This window comes from Python bivittatus, unplaced genomic scaffold, assembly GCF_059951505.1.
Source record: "Python bivittatus isolate LINGU-HERP-01145 unplaced genomic scaffold, Pbiv_v1 ctg000480_np1212, whole genome shotgun sequence".
Taxonomy (NCBI): Eukaryota; Metazoa; Chordata; class Lepidosauria; order Squamata; family Pythonidae; genus Python; species Python bivittatus.
Window position 1 is genome coordinate 60,153,880 of NW_028277075.1, and position 20,728 is coordinate 60,174,607.

Sequence of the window (20,728 nt, forward strand, 5' to 3'; positions counted from 1 at the left end):
CCAGCTAGGTGGGCAAAGAGAAACAGCTGTTCTGCAGCAACTGGATTTTTAATTTAATAAATTAACGATGTTTGTCATTTTTGACATTTTTGTACCTATGCATGCTGGCTGAGGAATTCTGGAAGTTGAAGTCCACACCTCTTAAAGTTCCCAAGGTTGAGAAACATTGCTAAGCACTCTGCTGCAGGCACAAAATCTATGTTAAAGTAATTCAGAAGCTGAACCCCCAAACTGAATTTGATAGCAGTTTCCACTATGCACGTGAAACAGTTTTATATAACTATTTCATACCTATTTTAGTCCCCCGAAGAGCAAAGTGCACTGAAGCCCTGCCTTAGATTGCTGGAACTCTGCTCCACTCTTGGCTGGCTTCCAGGCTACATTTTTTTTATATATTGGTCCCAAACTTATCAAGCTTGTTTTGTGGCCTCAGAGTTAGAAGCGTACATTTACAAGATGGATTAATTCTTTCTCAGATAAACTATCTGAAGTCGGATTGCACAATACAGATGGAAACATTTTTGTTCAGAAACCTTCACTGATTGTGTTTGGATGTAATAATCATGGTTTACCATGACAGGGACAATCCTTGTCTTGCTCTCCAGATTTGCATACTTCTCCCTTCTTTTCTCGTGCCATGATAAGACAGAAAGCTTCTACTCATGTTTTTGATTAACCACATAACTTCTGTATCATCCAAACCTGGAAAACTGTGGCTAATTTTATCTATATGACTAGTGGACACTAGCCAGTTTCAAAACCTAGTATCTAAAGCTGGTTTTTTACCTACCAGAGCTAACTCAATCTCAATGTACAGTTCAGACAATATTCTAACATGCCAGAACAAAGCATGGGTTAGTGTTAGACCTAAACTAATACTAGTTAGTCAGGCAGCCTTTCAGAGGTTTTTGCAATTTGGCTTATGAGTCAGAATGCTGTACAGGTGTATGATGGCAATTAGGACCGGAATTGCCATCATTAAGCAACGTGGTCGTAAAACATTACGTCACATGACCGTGCTGCTTAGTGATGGCAGTTCTGGCAGTCCCAGTTGCTGTCTTTAAGTGAGGACCATGTGGATCATTAAGTGAGAACCTCATGTGACTGCAACTTCCAAGTTCTCGCCCGCTTCCTCATTGACTTTGCTTGTGGGAAACCAGCAGGGAACATCGGAAATTGCAGTCATGTGAACATAGCTTGCTGTGACATCATAATCAGTGCCTGGATTGTGGCCATGGGGATATTGCAACGGCTGGAACTCCAAGGACCAGCCATAACTACCACTTGTTCAGCACTATTGTAAGTTTGAAGAGTCACTTAATGAGTAGTCGTTAAACGAGGACCACCTGTACCCATTGGTTTGGTAGGGCAGTTACATGCACTGTTGTAGAATGTCATCTCAGTGATTTATTTTTAATAAACTTATTTTCTTGCCTAGTTTTTATGACAAGAAGGTAGCTGTCCATGAAGCACTGTGTGATAACATTGATACGCGTACCGTCTTGGAAGAACTGCGATCACTGGTCAGTCAGTGTAATTCCTACATTGCTACTAAGAAGACTGCCCGACAGATGCCAAATAGAATGTTGCTAGAAAATATATGCGTTTATCTTACCCAGATATTAAAGGTATGGGATTTTGAACAAAGCTTTCAAAATCGGCCACATACTGTAGTACTGTAATAGTATTTTTATTTGATATCAAATATTTATTTTTCCCACAACAGCTCCATAAAGTAGATTGGACTGAAAGAGGGTGACTGGTCCAAAGTTACCCAGTGAGCTTCCATGGCTGAGGCTTCATTAGAACCTTGGTCTCCCTAATGTCAGTCCAGTTACTTAACCACATACCATATTGGCTCTATTGTACAGAATTGCTTTATTAAGTGGTGGCTTCTTGAAGAATGGGCATGCCACTCCTCCTCCTCCTCCTCCTCTACTGACAGTTTTAGCAATTCCAACTCTTCTACAGTCTTCACATGCAGCTCCTCTATCTTCTCCATGTGCAAGTCTGTTCTTCTAATGCCAACTTTCTCAAACTGCTGAGGTTGCACAAACAAATTCCAGCATGCCCTCTGCTCCTCTCCCTTGGTCAGTCTTTAATATGTTGAAGATCTTCCATGAAGAGTGGTTCAACTGGCATCCATCTTTCTACTATTCCCTTTTCACCAGTTGCAGTTGACCAGATGGTGGCTCTGGTGGATATGCTCAGTCATAGCCGCTTGCAGGATTAGACAACAGCCTTGCTTCCACTGTCTTGGTTGACCCACTGGCATAACTCCACTGGGTACAACCCGTGCTGTCTCAGCCAACCTTCTAGCCACTCTCCTCTCTCCCAGCCATCACAGTCTTTCAATCCACCACTGGTTCCAAACAGTCAGACTCCACAACTATGGCAGTCCCAGGTTCTCCTGGCCATTTCTCCATTTGCCACATACTCTCTGATCTTTCCTTTACCTGTACTTTCTTATCTAGAACCTCTTCCAGTTTCCACAAAATTGCTTAATAAACACTTTGGCATCTAAATCTAGCATGTCTAGCAGAGGCATATATAACTGTCAAGATATGGAACTGACCCAGCAAAACTGACATAGGGAGATGGAACACCAAGAGTAGTTGGAAGACTCCATGAAAGACTTTGTGTGTCATGAATTATTTAAGGCTGTTCAGACAAAATACAGCACACAAAGACTATTTTGACAACCAGGTCAATTTTTCTCTTTATTCATAGCATATGAAGTATAGAGAGAGATTACTTTCTCTGAGAGTGACTCTTTCAGCCAGAAAATTATGCAAGCTGCATTCAGCTAAGATTATACAAATAGAGTTTCAATTCTCCCATGAGGACCACCTGTACCACTGGTTTGGTAGGGCAGTTACATGCACTGTTGTAGAACGTCATCTCAATGATTTATTTCTCCCATGTGGTATGAAGTCCACACATCTTAAAAGTTGCCAAGGTTGAGAAACAGTATCACTTCAGATGGTGCAGCTGGGGCTTCCATTATTGAATCATAAAGATTCAGCTTAAAATTGTTTAAATGGAAGAAAGTTCATCAAATTATGTTGGTTTACAGGTTTGGTTATTGCTATTCCTCAGTTATACAGAGGAGAGAGATCTTCCCCTGACTTGTTATTCTGAGGATATCCTTCCACCAACACTTAAAGAGAATGGCAGCTATTCATTACCAATGCACTTGAGGAAAAGTGTGAAATGACCCAGAGCATCAGTGTCTGTGATATATTTATTCTTTCAGCATGTTTTAAGGTTGCACTCAGGCTTTTCCATTTGCAAATGAAAAAGACTGAAATCTTGGAGAGGTTCCTGCTGGAGGAAAGATACCCAGTCCTCTGCAGCAGCTTTTCTGGGGGAAAATATATAGAGGAGAGAAGGAATAGGTAAAGATAATGCCGTCTCACTCCACCAAATAGTCGAGATCTATCTACAGGAACTCTATATTAATGTTCCACTATATTAGTGGAGCTTGAAACCAGGCAGGATAATTCAAATTGCATTCACATTATTTTTGGTTGGAATTTCTAACACTTAAAAACTGTTTGCTAGTAAGTGTGAATCTGTATGTTCAGGTTTGTATACATTTCCTTTCCATAGGTCTTTGGCGCAATAGAAAGTGACGAGGGTATTGGTTTCCCAGTTGGAAGAAATGGTCATGCGTTAAATGTAAGCAGAAAATATGTTTTGCTGATTTCATATCTATTCATGGCTTTCAAAAAGATTGGATTAGACATTGAAGCAAGCTTTTGTATCTTAGAAACTTAATAGTAGTATATTTTATTTATTTTGAGATATATATATATATATATAAATATATATATATACAAAAACTCACTGCCTTGAGTTTTTTTATATATATATATATATAAAAAAAAAAAAAAAAAAAACTCAAGGCAGTGAACATATTTAATACTCCTGCCTCTTATTTTCCCCCACAACCTGTGAGGTGGATTGGGCCAAGAGAGAATGACCGGCCCAAAGTCCCCCAGCTGGCTTTCATGCCTAAGGTGGGACTAGAACTTACCATCTCCTGGTTTGTAGGGCAGCACCTTCACCTCTACACCAAACTGGCTCTTAATGGTGAACTAACTCTAGCTCTTTGCCTTGTTGAACTGCCAAGCAGTATTTGAATACCTGTAGAGTCTTTGCAAAACACCCACAATGCATGAGGTTTTGGTTGTGTTGGGGAAGACCTTAAATTATGTCATCAAATATCAGTTTTGCAGGTAGGGCACAAAACTCCTTTCCAAAACTAGACATGTTTAACAGGTACAGAATGCTTCAATAAAGATTCTGAATAATAGAGGGAATTCTTCTTGCCATTTAACAGGAAATAGCAACCAACGGGCACTGAATATTTAACATTTTTAAAAGGAAGGAATATGAAAGACATAAATGGTAAAAGAGAACATGCACATGTGTGGGTGGGAGGGTGGGTGTGTATAAACATACAAATTTATTCCTTGAAGTAGCATGCTTAAGTTATATAATCTTGAGTAAATTTGTATTTTTTCCCTTTCCATTCTTTAGTCCTACATTTAAAAAGTGAGCACATTCATACTGATAATAGAAAACAAATCAGATATGATGGTAGAGATGTGAAGATCACCATATCTTGCTCTCTGTTAAGACTGGCATAAAATGTTTTCTAACTTATTTAGGAAAGTAGTGTGTTCTATTTAAAAGACTGAGCACTTTGTTAATGGCACAGTGAGTTTACTAGTTACACTCCATTCAACAAGTTAGGTAGCAATAAATAATTTGATCATATGTTAAAATATATGAATTAACCCCCCCCCAAAAAAGACTGAGGACTTTGCATAGTATCTGTGCAGAAAATGGCACTAGATCTAGCAACAGAAAAGAATCAATTGTACAAATTGAGTGTAGAGACCAACTTAAATCTATTATAGCCTGGATATAATAATCATAGAAGAAATTAGCGAGCACCAAAATGGTATTTGTTAGTTCATGACGAAACAAACATCCTTTGTTCATCAATATAACATCCAACTGATACTGGTGTTGTGGAATAGTGTGGGATGGATGGATGGATGGATGGATGGATGGATGGATGGATGGATGAATAGATAGAGTTCTGTATAAAACTATTTTTATATAGAATGTTGCTGTTTGGGACTGGTTTGGGGAGGATAATAAGGAAACTGCCATGTAGCGGGGTCACGATAAAGCCAGTTTTTGTTCATATAAGAACCTTGTTCAAATAAACAATTTTATTACAAGTACTTAGAGACACAAGAGAGTTTAGTCAGAATATGGCAATATTGCAAATGCTTTCTTTGGAGACACTAGGGGAGCATTCTGACATCAGAAATGGACATCCAGCTTTCTCCATTCCTCACAAACACAGGATGTCAGGTCCTATTAACAGATGAGACCTGTTGCTTGAAATGGGGAAGGGACTGCTTCTCTTGGGGTGTGCTGTCATATATATTCTGTCCTTTTCAAAACAAAGAATGTAATATTTAAAAGGTACCCAGTCTTCTCTGCATCAGAACTCTCATGCCCAAGTGCCTTGTATCATGTCATTTATCTGCGCTATAAGGTTCAGGTCTGAAAAGGACTCCTTTGCTATTCTATTCAGATAATGGTTTCAGAAATCCATCTAGTTTGGAAGAAAATGGATAAAAGTAGTTGAGGAAGAAAATGGTGTTTAAGTGCCTTTTTTCCCTCTGCAGCTTGAATCTACATTAATGCCATATCTTCATGTTTTGTCTGAGTTCAGAGAAGGCGTAAGGCAAATTGCCAGAGAAAAAAAAGGTGAGATTTTTCTTGTTATAAATAGGCATCTATACAAAAAGTGTGCCACTCTTACAAAAGGGAATCCCTTCTTTCTTCCCACACACAACTAACAATTCATTCACTCACTCAAAATGTGTACTTAGGCCAGAGCCCCTTCAACCACAAGGTGGGTTTCAGAAGTTACGCCCTGCATTTACATGCAGCCTTACTTATTTCTGTTTGCTATTAGAAATAATTCTCCATTTTCATTGCACCATGGTGACTTCACTGGTGGCGGTATGAAATTTTATTATTTTAGAAGCATGCTTATGAAGAAAGAAAGGAGATGTACTGTGTTTCCTCACTCCTTGGTTGTATTTGTTAGGGTTGCCCAGATTCTATAGCCTGCTGCACGCAGCATATTTTATGGTTGAGACACAATATCAAGGCAAAGAATCTTAACTAACATGTTTCATTACATGCCATAAAACTCTGAGCTGAAAGGATGTGACTCCTTTCTTCCCCTGATTCTAGGCATTGTACAGCTTAATCATTTACATGTGGGAAACCTTGTTTTGAGATCATTAGTGTTGTAACAAAGGACTCATTCATGCACTGCTGATCTCTCTTGTTTTTAGACCAGAAGAGTTTTAACTGGGATATTAATATGATATGCAAATAAAAGTTTTGTTATGCATTGCACAAGAGCAGATATTGGAAACTCTGAGCGCAATAGTAGCTGTTCTTAGCAAAGAATTGATTTGCTTTTTGAATGTTTAGTTGATAACTGAGATGAAAGAAAATACCCCAAATAAAGTTTAATATCAGAACATTGAGAAGCAATTAAAGAACTAAACCTTATTGTGAAATATCAGTGTGGTACAGCTTCTTCTTTGGAGATAACAAACTTCAATTCACCAATTTTCTCCTGTGTTCTTTGCTTAAGTGAGCAAAAGTGGCTTCCAATTATGTATCTCTAAAAGGGCACAGAATGTTTTATCATGGTTAGTGGCTTTTGGTGCAATTTTAAACATATTTACTAGTACAGATTTCCCTGGAAATTGAAAGAGCTTATGCCCTAGGAAATCTATTTAAGATTGCACTCATAGTCAATTTCACTGGAATAATTAAAGTTTATTTATGCTGGAGGTTAGGTTGTATAATTGTATGGATGTTCCCAAATTCAGTCTTCTTTGAGTCTTCAATTCTGGCTCCTGAAATGCAGGATTAAGTATGATTCTTGGACTGAAATCTGAGAAAATTGCTGTCAATGAGAAAATGCTGCATAGAGCTACAAAAATTAATATATAATAAGGCGTCTCCTATAGAATTTCACTCATTCCATTTCTCAGACTGCATAGTGTAAGTTGTTTTCTCAGATGCTTATTCCTTTAAAACAAATACTGAAAAGTTTAGGGAGATCATATCCTGAAAGAAGACAGCAGCCTTGTTGCCCACTGAAATATTAAGAAAAAGTCTTCAACTTGATGTATGTCCAGGTGACCAGATAAATCTTTTTACTTAAGTTTCAACATTTTCATTGTGCTTGTAGTGTTTGAAGTTCTGAAGCTTTGCGATTCTCTACGAGATGATATCCTTCCAGAGCATGGAGTTCGGTTTGAAGATCATGAAGGTAAAGAAGTGCCTGAGCCCTGTCTTGGCTTCTCTTTTCAGTTGCTAATATGAAACACTACAGTGGCAATCTAGCTTGATTTCAGACAGTTTATATAGATGATAGGCTGCATAGACCATAGTAGTGACATATGTAAAGGTACGTAAAATGTCCTTTTTATTTTCCCCTAGGACTTCCAACTGTGGTCAAGCTGGTAGACAGAGACACCTTGCTAAAAGAAAGAGAAGAAAAGGAAAAGGTTCTACATTTCTATTCTTTAAATTATTTTTTCAGTATATCTAATTTCATTTGGGAAAATCCAGCACTTATACATGGAAGAACAAAATAGGAACAAAAATATAGTCATGCCCTTGTTTATCTATGAGCACAAATTTTACTAGGGATTTGGGGGCTCATCCATACATCCTGTTTGCTGCCGCAAGAAAATACCCATTATCCATTTGTAGAGGCTATGCCTTTATGAGGTCATCCCCATTTCATTGCTAGTGTGCTGCTGAGGCACCCTGAAGTTGGCTTTAGGAGTTCCTAAAGGAGTTTCAAGTGTGAAAGTATTTTCCCTCTTATCCTGACACAAAATTTTCCAAGCAGACAATCTAGAGCATGTGGAAGAAGAGCCATGATATAATGCAGTCAGACTGAGCAACCTGTTCAGCTTCAGTTGGCCTATCCAGTCTCTAAGCATTGCGTTTCCATTACCATTTTGTCTGTGGCTGTGAGAGAGACCAGATACCTCAATTGTGCAGCCTATTTTTTCTTCTTTGGGGTGACAGGAGGGTTTTGGACATGGGAATATAGACCTGAATGGGGTTTTCCATGAGATTAATTTAACTACTAGCAAACAAAAATAAACCAAAAGTATTTCCTCCTTAAAAGGCTCTGGAGGACTCACATGGTGGGCCCCATTTCCAGGAGGTAGGAGAATGATACTCTTACTACCTGGATTTTTTCCAGCCCTAGCTCATGTTTAAAGGGCCGTAACTCAACAAAGGCAAACAGAAAAGTATTTTAATTTAGTTCTTCTGATTATTCAGGAAGACTATTTTGAGGCAAGGGAATTGTCTGATGTAAGAACATTATTATCCCTCTGACAGGACTATAGTTCTTCCATCTAGAGGACATCTACATTCCTGCAGTTTGGAATGATGATTTCTGATTCTAATTTGAAGTAATCCAGATGGTCTCTAGATGGGCAGCATCCATGAAAATGTTTCATAGGACTATTGCATACCATTATTTTATGTTGTATCTCTGGCCCTCATTGCTTTATTTTTTGCAATGAGAAGAGTACTGTATCAATCTTAAGTTGGTTAATACATCTATAATCCTATGATGAAAACCTGAAAAAGTGATTGGACAAAGCACCTGGAGTGTACAAACATTGCCCCACCACACATTCTGCATAATGATTAGTGGTAGTTTTTCCACTGTTGATGATGTTAGATGGGCAGGTGGAAAGCACTGCAAAGTGGCTATGTGGATGAGCCCCTGGACTTTCCAGAAATCAATTTTTACTGGAAGGACTTCCCTGATTTTGTTATAAGTACCCAGTCAGATGACTACATTCCTCTCCTTCCTTTTTAAAGGACTATGTGTGTGTTTCACATTCCCATTCAAATATTTCTGAATTTTAAAAAAAAATTACAGAATTCTGTTGGGTTATATAAGGGTCATATTATGGAAAAAATATTTTGACAAGTAAATTATGGTTTCTTCTAGATGTCAGTAAATATAAATGTATTTCCCACTATCACTGTATGTCCATGAGTGGAAAATTGGTGGCCCCTGAGGTACTGGTGAACTCCCAGCATCCATCACAGTATGCCAGGCTAGCTAAGGGCTGCTGGGACTTGTAATCAACAACATCCAACACAGTCACTGAATTTCCTACCCTCCACTGTACATTTTCTTATGCCAGTGCACATATAACAATGTCTTCTGGTACAACCTGTAACTTTCCTAGTATTTCATTAACATGAATACACAACCTCTGTTATGGTTCACATTCCATACAGAAAAAAGTGTTGTACTCATGGATATAATTCTCTTAGAAGTTCCAAAAATAATTTGCTCTGAACAGAATTATAATACTGTTTATCCTTCAGATTAAATCAATATATGCATTAACTAATATATGCATAAACTAATACATGAATTGATTGATTATGTGCCATCAAGTCAGTGATGACTATTAGCAGCCACATAGATAGAGATTCTCTGGGATGATCTAACCCAATTTGGGCCTTCAAGTCTTCCAATAGTGCACCTATCCCTGCTGTAATTGAGTCCATCCACCTTGTTGCTGATTGTCCTCTTCTTCTCTTTTCTTCCACCATTCCCAGCATTATAGACTTCTCCAGAAAGCTACGTGCTTGCATAATGTGTCCAAAATAATATTACTTGAGTCTGGTCATTTGTGCCTCATGAAAACTCTGGCTTGATTTATTCTTTGATCTATTTGTTGGTTTTCTTGATATTCTCAAGAAAGTCTTCTCCAACACCAAAGTTCAACAGCATCAATAATCTTTCTGTCCTGCTTCTTCAAAGTCCAACATTTGCTTCCATAGCATGTCACAAGGAAAACCATTGTCTTCACAATTCTGAACTGTGTAGGTATAGACACATCAAGGCATTTGAATTCCAATTTCCAAGGCCTTCATTGATACCCTACCAAGTGCTGGTCTACAGTATATTTCTCAAGAGCTGGTTCCTTTACTGTTGGTAAACAATCCTAAAAGGTAGGAACTATCTATCACTTCAGTATTTTCATTATCAGTTCTAAGGCTGGTTGCTGTACCTGTTATCATTAGTTCATATTTATATTTAATCTTAGTTCCATTTTTTTCATTGTGTTCTTGATTTTCATTATTCGAGCTTGCAAATCATTTGCATTTTCAACTGTCAGAGTAGTGTCATCAGCATAGCACAGGTTATTGATGTTTCTTCAATGTTAAAACCACACTCCTCTTCTTCCAATCCAGCTTCCCTCAATATATATTCAACCTACAGGGTGAATAAATAAGGAGTATACAGCATTTTCTTTGTTAAGTTCTTTCCTGAGATCTTTGTCTGTCTTTGCTTTGGCTTCTCTTTTCTTCTTGGCAATTACTACTGTTTGTTCTGACATCCAGTTTGCTTTCTTCTGTTTCTTGGTCTCTGAAGTCTCTTTTCACATTCATCATTAGCAACTTCTCTGATTTCATTCCAGAGTTTCTCTAGTTCCCTATCAGCAAGGTTCAGGACCTCAAAGCAATTCCTGATGTTCTCTTTGAAAATGGTGGGTATGTGCTTAAAATGAAATAATGGAAACTGGCTGGCTTTGCTCTTCTACCTTAGCTTGACTTGGATCTTGCATATGAGCAGTTCATGATCTGTTGCACAGTCAGCCCCTGGCCATGTCTCTGCTGTTATAATTGAGCTCTTCCACCTTGTTGTATTAATAATATTGATTTCTGTGTACTCCACCTGGTGATGTCCATGTATATAGGCATCATTGAAGACTGTGTTATAAGTGAAGAAATCATTGGATTGGCAGAAACTATTAAGTCCTCCTCCTGCTTCATTTCTATATCATATATAAGCCCAACTATGTTTTCTTGCTTACTATTTCCAACTTTGGAACTCCATTCTCCAACCACAAGCAGCTCATCTTGCTTACATGTTCTCTCAATTTTAGGTTGAACTTGACAATAAAACTTGTCAAGCTCCTCTTCTACATCAGTGGTTGGAGCATAAACTTGGATAATCATCATATTAAAGGGTTGTCTGCAAACTATAATTGGTATTATTCAGTCATTGACTGCACTGTGCTCAAATACTGTCTTTGCTATACCCTTCTTGACTATGAAAGCAACACCATTCCTTATTTTTCATATCCTGAATAGTAAACAGTGTGATCTTCTGACCAAAAGTGTCCAATTCCAGTCCATTTCAATTCACTGATGATAATGTGTGGTCAATTCATTTAATCTTTCACTGTGTTGAGCTTTCCCATGTTCATGCTTCTTCCATTCTATGTTCCCACTGTAATTCTATCTTTGCACCTTCAAATTTGCTTTTCCTTCATGACAAGTAGACATCCCACATCTAGCTGTGTCATAAACACCATTGATACTCCAAAAGATCCTCAACTTTTCCTCTGTTGCATATTGTCATCTGACCTGAGGGGCCCACCATCTAACAGTATATTGTCAGTCACTTTTTCTTGGAAAAATAAGGAGTTGTTTACCATTGCCTTCTCCCATGTGGTATGAAATGATGCCTTTGCTGTTGTCACTAGAGTGATCATTCACCTCCAGCATCTTCCTATATCACTGCTGCCCCAGTATAGATGCCTGCTTGCTGTAGCTGAGCAGATAGAATGACCTTTATGAATATACACCCTGCTGTGATGACGCAGCATAGCAGGATGTGAAAGGGAGAAGGGAGGGGGAATATATGCATACAGTGATTTTAATACTGAATTTTTAAAATAATAAGCACGTTCTTTAACATGATTTTCCATAGATTGAAGAAGAGAAAAAGAAGAAAAAAGAAGAAGCAGCTAAGAAGAAACAAGAACAAGAGGTAAATAATCTCTTAATAATATTAATATTATTAATATTAAATAATAATATCATGAACTGAATGGCAGGCAGCGATATAGATTCTATAGTCACTACAGATTTTGAAGATAATTTTGTCTTCACTGTCCAAGTCATTCTAAAGTGTAAATACTTTTGTGCTTTTCCATTCCATTTTTGGGATATTAATGTGAACATCTATTTCTGTCTCAAGTTTCTGAAGTGTTGATCAAAGTTTATTTTCAGCCAAAGTTTTGGTATGTTTATTACAATGTGAGCAACAGAAAATGTTATGGAAATAGTAATTCTTGACTATGGTATTAATTTATTCCAGAGTTATAATATATATTTTATTTTACAGGCCGCAAAACTTGTGAAAATGAAAATTCCACCTGGAGATATGTTTAAATCTGAGCACGACAAGTATTCCAAATTTGATGAAAATGTAAGAATACTGTGACTTTAAAAAACACACAAACACCTTATTCAGGATTCAAGGATGAGAGAAAACCTACTAGTGTATAATGCTATAATAAGAATAATGCTGTAATAATCCTTATGATTATTTCAAATGTTTAAAGTGTTTAACAAATGTAATCTAATTATAATCCTTATAATACAGTAACTTTGTAAGATAATAGCAGCATCATTATCCACCATATGCAGATGAGGAGACCAAAAGTGGCTTGCTCAAGATCATCTTGATGATCATTTCATTCATATAAGAATTTGAAATAGAACTTTTTCACTCAATTATCCTTTCTGAACTTGTGGGTGATATTTTTTCTTTTGAGTTCAGAATCTGTTATACTGTACAGATAATTGTTATTAGATAAGCAAAGGCCTCTTTTTCTTTAATTTTCCTATGGATGCCTAAAACTAATGAAAGGGGATAATATAATTATATCACTGCAGGAAAACTCTGGAATGAAATAGTCAAGATATTGAATTAATATTTTCTAGGGGCTTCCAACCCATGATGTAGAAGGCAAAGAACTCAGCAAAGGACAGACGAAGAAATTAAAGAAAATGTATGAAGCACAAGAAAAACTGTACAAGGAGTTTCTTCAAATGAATCAAAATGGAGTTACAAACTGAAAATAAAACTTGGACAGTATTTTTCCTAAAGAAATGCAAGAGTTGGATAACATCAGTGGAAGTAACAAGTTCTTTCTGTACTTCCCATAGTGTGCTGACATATATAATCCAGTTTCAGATGCCAATAAAACTTTTGTTACTTTAATAAAATCCATGTAAGTTTTATGCAACAGAAGCAAGAATAACTAAGGACAAACAAAAACATAGTTCAGTTTTAATCTGAGAATTCACTTATTTCTAAACTTGTTTGTGAATTAGAACACACTAAGATGGAGAAAAAGTACAAGAAAGATTTATATTGAGGAAAAGATATACAAAATATGTGTGCTAGCAAAAGATATAACTGCATTACATTAGGAAACATTATACTGAAAAGCATTACATTATTGAAAGTACTTTCTAAAATTTGTATGACTTTTCATGCAGATTTGTTTTGTAAAGGAAAACTGTTAAATGGCTGGGCTAATATTAATTTAAGTCATAATGAAAAATTGAGTGATATTGTATAAAACAAATTCATCTTTCCCTAGAATGAAATAGTTATTTTGTTTCTCTAAGGTATGACATGATCAGTTGGGCAATATTTTTGTTTAACGTGAAATCTAATTTCACATATATTTATTCAGAAACACTCTAGATCCTACTCTCTCTTCTGCAACTCACTCCAAGACTAAATAACAATTTCCATAGGGTTTCTTTTTTTTTTTTTGCAGATTAATAGATTAATAAAATAGGACATTAAATAGAAACGAGTGCTAACAAAGAGCAAGAGGTTTTTTTCTGTTGCAAGGAACTGAAACATTATTGCAAAAATTGTACTTTAAATGCATACAGAGTCAGAAACATAGATCCAGGTTTTTGCTGTAATTCTTGCATTTGTATTACATAGTTTTTAAATTGTTGTTATGACCTATGGTCAACACAGAATACATTCCCACCATCCTTTACTGAGTGTTCAGCTTGCTTTGGTCCTGTTGAAATTACTGTTATAACTCAATAAAATTTCACAGGTCACTCTGATTCTTATAAACTAAAGTCAGCATTTCAACAATGTATACATTTATTCTTGAAAAGTTCCATCTGATTTGCTGCCCCTCCATTAGAACTCTTCTAATACCATATTAAATTAGGGTACTTTAAATACCTTGCGATAATAACAAATGTGCAGGAAATGGCATCTTTGTTAGCTCCAGATCAGTTTTGAACATCCCTTTGGAACCTATATCGGTTTCAGTCATATTTTCCTCTCTCCCATTAAGCACCTTGTTTTTCCTGTAATTTGCTACTGGCTCTTGAAAACATTAAGTATCAATATGATACTAAGATGAAAACATTTTTATAGCATTTGAATGATCTCTTTCCCCAGCATCTCCTGGAAAATACAATTCATCTAGATTATCTGTGTTACCATATGGTATCCTCTAAAGTAGCAGCTTGTTCATATATTCTAATTTATGTAACAGAAGCAGCTTTTGGATTCATGCTGCGGCCTATGGCCTGGGATTGCTCCATGGATCAGCAATTGAAATCCACAGCATACGAGTTGTTGCTAATTGGATTGCAAATGGCTCACTGAAGCTGACTTTCAAAACCTGGCCAAAAATATTGATGCCATCATTGAAATGTACTTATTTCACTGACTATTGGGACACAGCTTGTTATCTCTTAGAAATAATGTAATAGTCCAAGAGAAGCTGAGTATAGTTGCATATACAATAATTCCTCTATTTTTAACTATGGTTTTTACTGTCACAAATTTTAGGAGAGACAGAGGTGCAGGAGAGAGGGAGGTTCTTTTTAATAATAAAGGAAATTTAATTTTCTACAAGTGTGAACTTCCCCAAATTCAGAAAAGTTAGATTCTACCAATCCCCAAATTCTGAGTTCTCACATTTTTAGTGTGAAATAGGAACTGGATTTTCACTGTGTGCTTTCTTTAATACAATGACTATGGTATACTTCTGGACCAGCTTCAGGGGCTGGGAGTGGGAAGCACTGTTTTGTGGTGGTTCTCCTCCTTTCTCCATGGCTGGTTTCAGTCGGTGTTGGGGGGAGGTCAAATTCTAGCCCCCTGCAGTGTGGGGTGCCTCAGGGCTCGGGTCTTTCCCCTCTCCTCTTTAACATTTACATGAAACCACTGGGTGAGGTCATTTGATGGCACGGGGTGTAATATCAGTACATTTATGATGCCCATATACATCTCCACCCATGGCCAGGCAGGTGATGCTGCTGTGCTGACCAAGTGCCTGGAGGCTGTGAGGGTATGAATGGGGAGGAACTGACTTTGATTCAACCCTAGCAAAATGGAGTGGCTTTGGGTTCTTGGGCCCTCAGGGCCTGGTGATTTGTTATCTATGACTCTAGATTGAGCTGGTGCACAATTTGGAGGTGGTCCTGGACTCACAGCTCCTGCTCGATGAGCAGGTGGCAGCTGTGGCTAGGGAGGCCTTTGCACAGATTCGTCCTGTGCACCAATTACACCCTTTCCTGGACCCGGAGGCCCTGCTCAGTCACTCACACCTTAGTCACTTCCCATTTGGATTACTGCAATGTGCTTTACATGGGGCTGTGCATGAAGACCACTCAGAAGCTACAACTGGTCCAGAACACAGCCAGATCAGACAGGGTAGGCACGCTCCAGGTCCCATCCCTGAAATCTTGCCACCTAATGGGAACTCAGAAGCGTGCCTTTTCCATGGCTACCCCTACCTCATGGAATACCCTCCCCCTGGTGATTCAGCAGGCCCCCACCCTTTTAAACCTTTTAGAAGGCCATTAAGAACTGGCTTTTTACCCCAGCACTGGGTTAGAATGAGGATATCTGGAGTTAGTTGTGAAGCATCCCAAGGGGATGATTGAGGTGCCGGGTTTTGTTTTGGTTTTATGTTTTATTATTTTATAGTTCTGGGTTTTATTGTTGTGAGTTGCCCAGAGTTGTGTTTTAAGATGGCCAGCCATACAAATATTTTAAATAAAAATAAAATGATAGCTGAGTTAACATACTAAAGCAAAACTATGAACTCAGTCTTTGTGGTATGCTATAAAATACCCTGATATTTCTTCGGAGGAGGAAATGCTCTTTCTGAGGAAAACCAAAATATAAAAAAGTGCTAAAGAACAACAAACCAAAAAGAACTAGATACGTCCAAATGCATAAACCATCTCTAATCAAAGACATGGAAATGGAACATATTGCATAGAATCATGTGCTGCAGAAGATTATTTTAGACATCTCTCCTCCTTCAGCAATCTTTAATCACCCTATAAACTTCCAGAACAGATTTTGAGAAATTTTCTGCTTCTGGTTCAGCTGATAGATGAAGCTGCATCAGTGGAAATAGATCATTGGATTCTGTTTCACTTTATGTTGCAAAATTTTAATACAGAACCCAGTTGTGAAATGTAAAATGGCTAAACTTTTGATTTGAATATAATGTGAGAAGTCATCCAAACCAAGCTTACAATAACCTACAATTTCCATACCTACAAAAATAATCCCATGTATTAAACGACAGTAGTTCAGTAGGTACATGTGTTCAGCTTTGCTCAGTAGGATCAGCCCTACTGCTTGTTCCTAAATAACAACCTAGTGCTTCTGCTGACATTTATGTTCTGAACTGCAAGCCTATGAACACATCAACCTCAGTTCACCTTTCCTCTCTAAGGACTCCATAAATACCATCTCCTTTCTTTACTTAAGGGGGTGGTGTGTGTGTGTTTGTTTTTTGAGAGGTTATGAAAACCTACATTTTCTTCTTCAGAGATGATCAGTAAAAACAATGTGTACGTTGGTGAGTATTGGTGTTTTTAAAACCAATGAAGATATTTTAATTTATTTTCCTTAACACAGATATTCCACAAGCCTGAGCCTCTTGGCAGCTTCCAATATAATGCAATGTGAATGAAGTATCAAATTATTTTTGGCAGCAATTTAGCCTTTGCCCTTCAAAACATACTAGAGAGAAAATACCCTAAATATAAATGCAAATGCATTAACATTCTCATCAGCAAAAAAACCTACAGTACTCAATAATTTTTTGTGTTGCAGTAAAGTTGGTGTTGGCAGGAATGGACAAGGATACAGTATACAATTCTGAAATGCTTGTCTTTGGAGGGGAAATGCCTATACTGATTCAGACATTAGTTGAGATTTAAAGCTTAATATGTTGTCTTATTTTTAAAATACAGTTGAGCTTGAGCCCATTGGTGCAGTAAGTTTAAAAAAGGCCACCAGCTAGAGTGTACCAAGCCATTGTCATTCCGTACCATGATCAGATCTATCTTGGAATGACAATATCTTGGCGCTGCAGTGGTAATTTTCTGACACACACTACATTCAAGTGGACCATTTTTGAGATGTGCCTACCTTTCGTGGCTGGGCTTACACAACATTTTGAACCTGAATTAATACTGGATAGATTTCTGGGCTACTTGGCTATTTCAAATGGAGTTGCAAATTAAATACTGGTTTAGGCAGCTCATAAAATCTAATGGCAGAACCCTAGTTGGACTTTTTAATGTCAAGATGCCTGTAGGAGATTGCCTAGTTGAATTCTCCCCGTGCTGTCTCCCTAGTACTAATTCTGCTTGCTGTATGAATTAATCTGGCCAAGCAACATTGTAGACTGCATTAGTGCATCAACCACTTTCAGTTCAATTAAAATAGTATTGCTTATTTTGTCCAATCTGGGTTAAAGGGTTAAATCTTGGCTCACTGCAGAGCCAAGATATTGTCATTCCAAGATAGATCTGATCATGGTACGGAATGACAATGGCTTGGTACACTCTAGCTGGTGGCCTTTTTTAAACTTACTGCACCAATGGGCTCAAGCTCAACTGTATTTTAAAAATAAGACAACATAATTTATCAACATAAAGCTATATGTTGATAGCTTATATGTGTTTACATAAACTTCATCATAAATTGTGCATCAGAGTGCCATGTTCACGAGCATGCCTTTAGTGTCAAGCAATGTAAAGTGCTGCTGTCAATATTTTGAGAGATAAATTGCCTGAACCATGTTGCTGTTGTGAAAAAAAATTGGAACAGTAGAATTTAAGGAACTCCTTAACGGAAAGGCTGGAGCCAAAAAAAAGTTCTCCATTTGATTCAGTATTTGATTTGTCCACTGGCTGAAACTGGATGCAGTAATCTTTGCTGAGGTCCCTGTCCCCTAGATCTGAATATCTACTCTGGAAGATTAAGGGATATACTAGAACAGTACAGGAAGTGGCATCCAACAGAGAAGGGAGAGTTAAAGAAAACTGCCGCCCCTTTTTGTGGGGGGGGAGGCAGTGGAAGCATTCTGACAACTCAGAATTGTCAATATTTTTGCTATAAACCAGAGAGAGCCTTGCGATAGGGTAGCATATAAATCCTTGTCATAAATAAATAAATAAATAAATTCCATTCTTGGATAAATAAGTCTATGGTTCAAATCACTGATGTTTTTACAACTTACTCACTGATATTGGTCTTCCCTTACAAAGGTCAAAAGTATCTTTGTTATAAAAAGTGTTTTCATAGATGAAACAGCTTGTATCTATTAAAGTTGGAAGATCTTCTGGGTGTACCATCTACTTGTGAAATGCAGTTAGATGCCACATCTTAGGCAAGCAGTTATTTTTTTACTTATCTGTATTCGTCCAATTCAAAATAGATTGTTTTTGGGATTGTATTAATTTTTTTCAATTTTTTTCAATATTTTAAAACATTTTTTTGTGAAATTTATATGAGTCATTTGGGACCTCCTTTTAGAGGGAAAGGGGACCACTGTTCAATAAATGCATTAATCTTTCTAAAGGTATAACAACTTCCCTATACCAGCAAATTTATCCAGTTGCCCTTGTTTTGATAGCACAGGCAAGTGGTCTGCCATTAATACTGAAACTGTTTGAGGAATCTAAATCCTTCTCTATGCAGCAGCCCTACAAGCGATGGAGGAACAGAGGGGGATCGTTTATAGAGAATGGAGCTAGTTGAGAACTAGCATGTGAAGAAAGAGAGGAATAGATTGTTAAAATGAAAGGGAAAGAGCCTTGATTAGTGAACTGAATTTATCCACTATTCAATAACACTGATGAAGTGTGTTTTTTCTATACACATTGGGGATCATTCTGGAATTTAGTTTTTAATGCAGAATTGGATCTCCCTCCTGTGTCTTTCTTGTGACTCTTTAGGATAGCCTTCCCCAACCTTGTGCTCTCCAGATAGATGCACAGGATTATAACTATTATATTCTCCAGTCAACACCTGCTTTGTGACATCAGCAGCCATAATATTGTTCATTTCTAACTATGTCACAGAACTGCTTGCATTATGAAGAAGTAAGCCAACACATCTCAAGCAGCTGAAAAAGGATAAATGATTGCCATGTTTCATGAATACAAACAAGAATGCATGTGGACCAGACAGGTGAACAACAATTTGGTGGATATTTTACTTTTAAATATATACATGTGTACTTCCTAAGCTCTGGTCTGTAGGTTGGTAAAACAGGGACTGAACAAATTAAATGCTGGGGGTACTTTTCCATTGTTGAGGGTTTTTTTTGTTTTTGATTTAGGCAAATTACATGTTTCTACAGAGGAACCCTTAGAGGCATAATGGAGACTGGTTTTCTCCTCTTCTACAGCACACACAAAAAATGCTGCACTAGACTGCTGTGCAGACTGGGAGTACTAGCCATCATGTCTACCATCCTTTGTCTAACTTTTTGTTCTATAGCAGAGTGGGGCAAGACATTTTTCTTTCTGAGGAAAAAATATGATATCTCCTTCTCCAGTCTATATACAAAAATAAACTTAATGGGCAACATTCACCATTCCATAGAGCTTCATGCTAACTTAGGAGAGAACTAAGGCAGGCCAAGTCACACACGTAGCCACCTTACTCTGCCTAATGTTAGGGCTCGCTCTACTACACATGTTTTCATGCCTTCTGTGCAATAAAGAGTCAATGGATTTCCTCTGGGTGGAAGAAATCCACTCCTGATGGCCTGGGAACCCAGTGGGACTGTTTCTATTAACTTCTGTTTTAGATGTTTATGACCAGTTCCTTTCCCAAACTGAGGAACTCAGATATCTCAACAACAACAAAAAAAACATATTGCTGTAAAATGTTGTCCTATGTAGCTGGCAGAGTCACCACCCAATCCTATCTGATTTTAAGAATGCTTACCTCAGAGTTAATGCATACAGGACTGTGCCTTAGACATCATTACATGGGAAGAATATAAATATAATTCTATTCTTTCTTTTCTTTCTTTCTATTCTCTTCATTCTTTCTTTATATTTCTAAACAGAAATATAGACCCAAGACAACAATATCGTGTCAGGAATCTACTGCCTAAGGTGATAGCTTCAACTTCATTTATGGTAAAGTCGGTCACAAGAATTACTGCACATTTCCCATCATCCAGAAAAAGAGTACAGTAATCCCCTTTTTGCATCTATTTATGCAAACGCTGACACACTCAAACCTTTTGCAGAAATCCTTTTCCGTGCTGGAATTTACACATTACATTTCATCATCTGTGATGCTTCTACAAAATAGCCTTTCCCAGCTTGGTATCTTCCTAACCTGTTGGGTTATAACCACCACCATCTTCAGCCAACCCGTCCAGATCTGGAGAGCGCCAGACTGGTGATTTTGCTATCATTTTGTTTGATATCATTCTGA

General features: G+C 37.5%; 1 protein-coding gene across 3 annotated transcripts in view; it reads left to right on the forward strand.

Annotated features, from left to right (window-relative positions):
• The window catches only part of CARS1 (cysteinyl-tRNA synthetase 1), a 44,927-nt gene extending 30,270 nt beyond the window's left edge, over nt 1–14,657 (forward strand). For 2 of the 3 annotated variants that reach the window (XM_007429584.4, XM_007429583.4), the window contains 8 exons: nt 1,439–1,628; nt 3,613–3,681; nt 5,715–5,796; nt 7,310–7,390; nt 7,561–7,628; nt 11,894–11,953; nt 12,311–12,394; nt 12,913–14,657. In XM_007429584.4, the coding sequence (XP_007429646.1) occupies nt 1,439–1,628; nt 3,613–3,681; nt 5,715–5,796; nt 7,310–7,390; nt 7,561–7,628; nt 11,894–11,953; nt 12,311–12,394; nt 12,913–13,047 (769 nt within the window). In that variant the 3' untranslated portion in view covers nt 13,048–14,657. Of the gene's footprint in view, nt 1–1,438; nt 1,629–3,612; nt 3,682–5,714; nt 5,797–7,307; nt 7,391–7,560; nt 7,629–11,893; nt 11,954–12,310; nt 12,395–12,912 lie in introns of those variants that run through there. The other variant, XR_015797112.1, reaches the window with a different exon arrangement.
• The last annotated feature ends 6,071 nt before the right edge of the window (nt 14,658–20,728 follow it).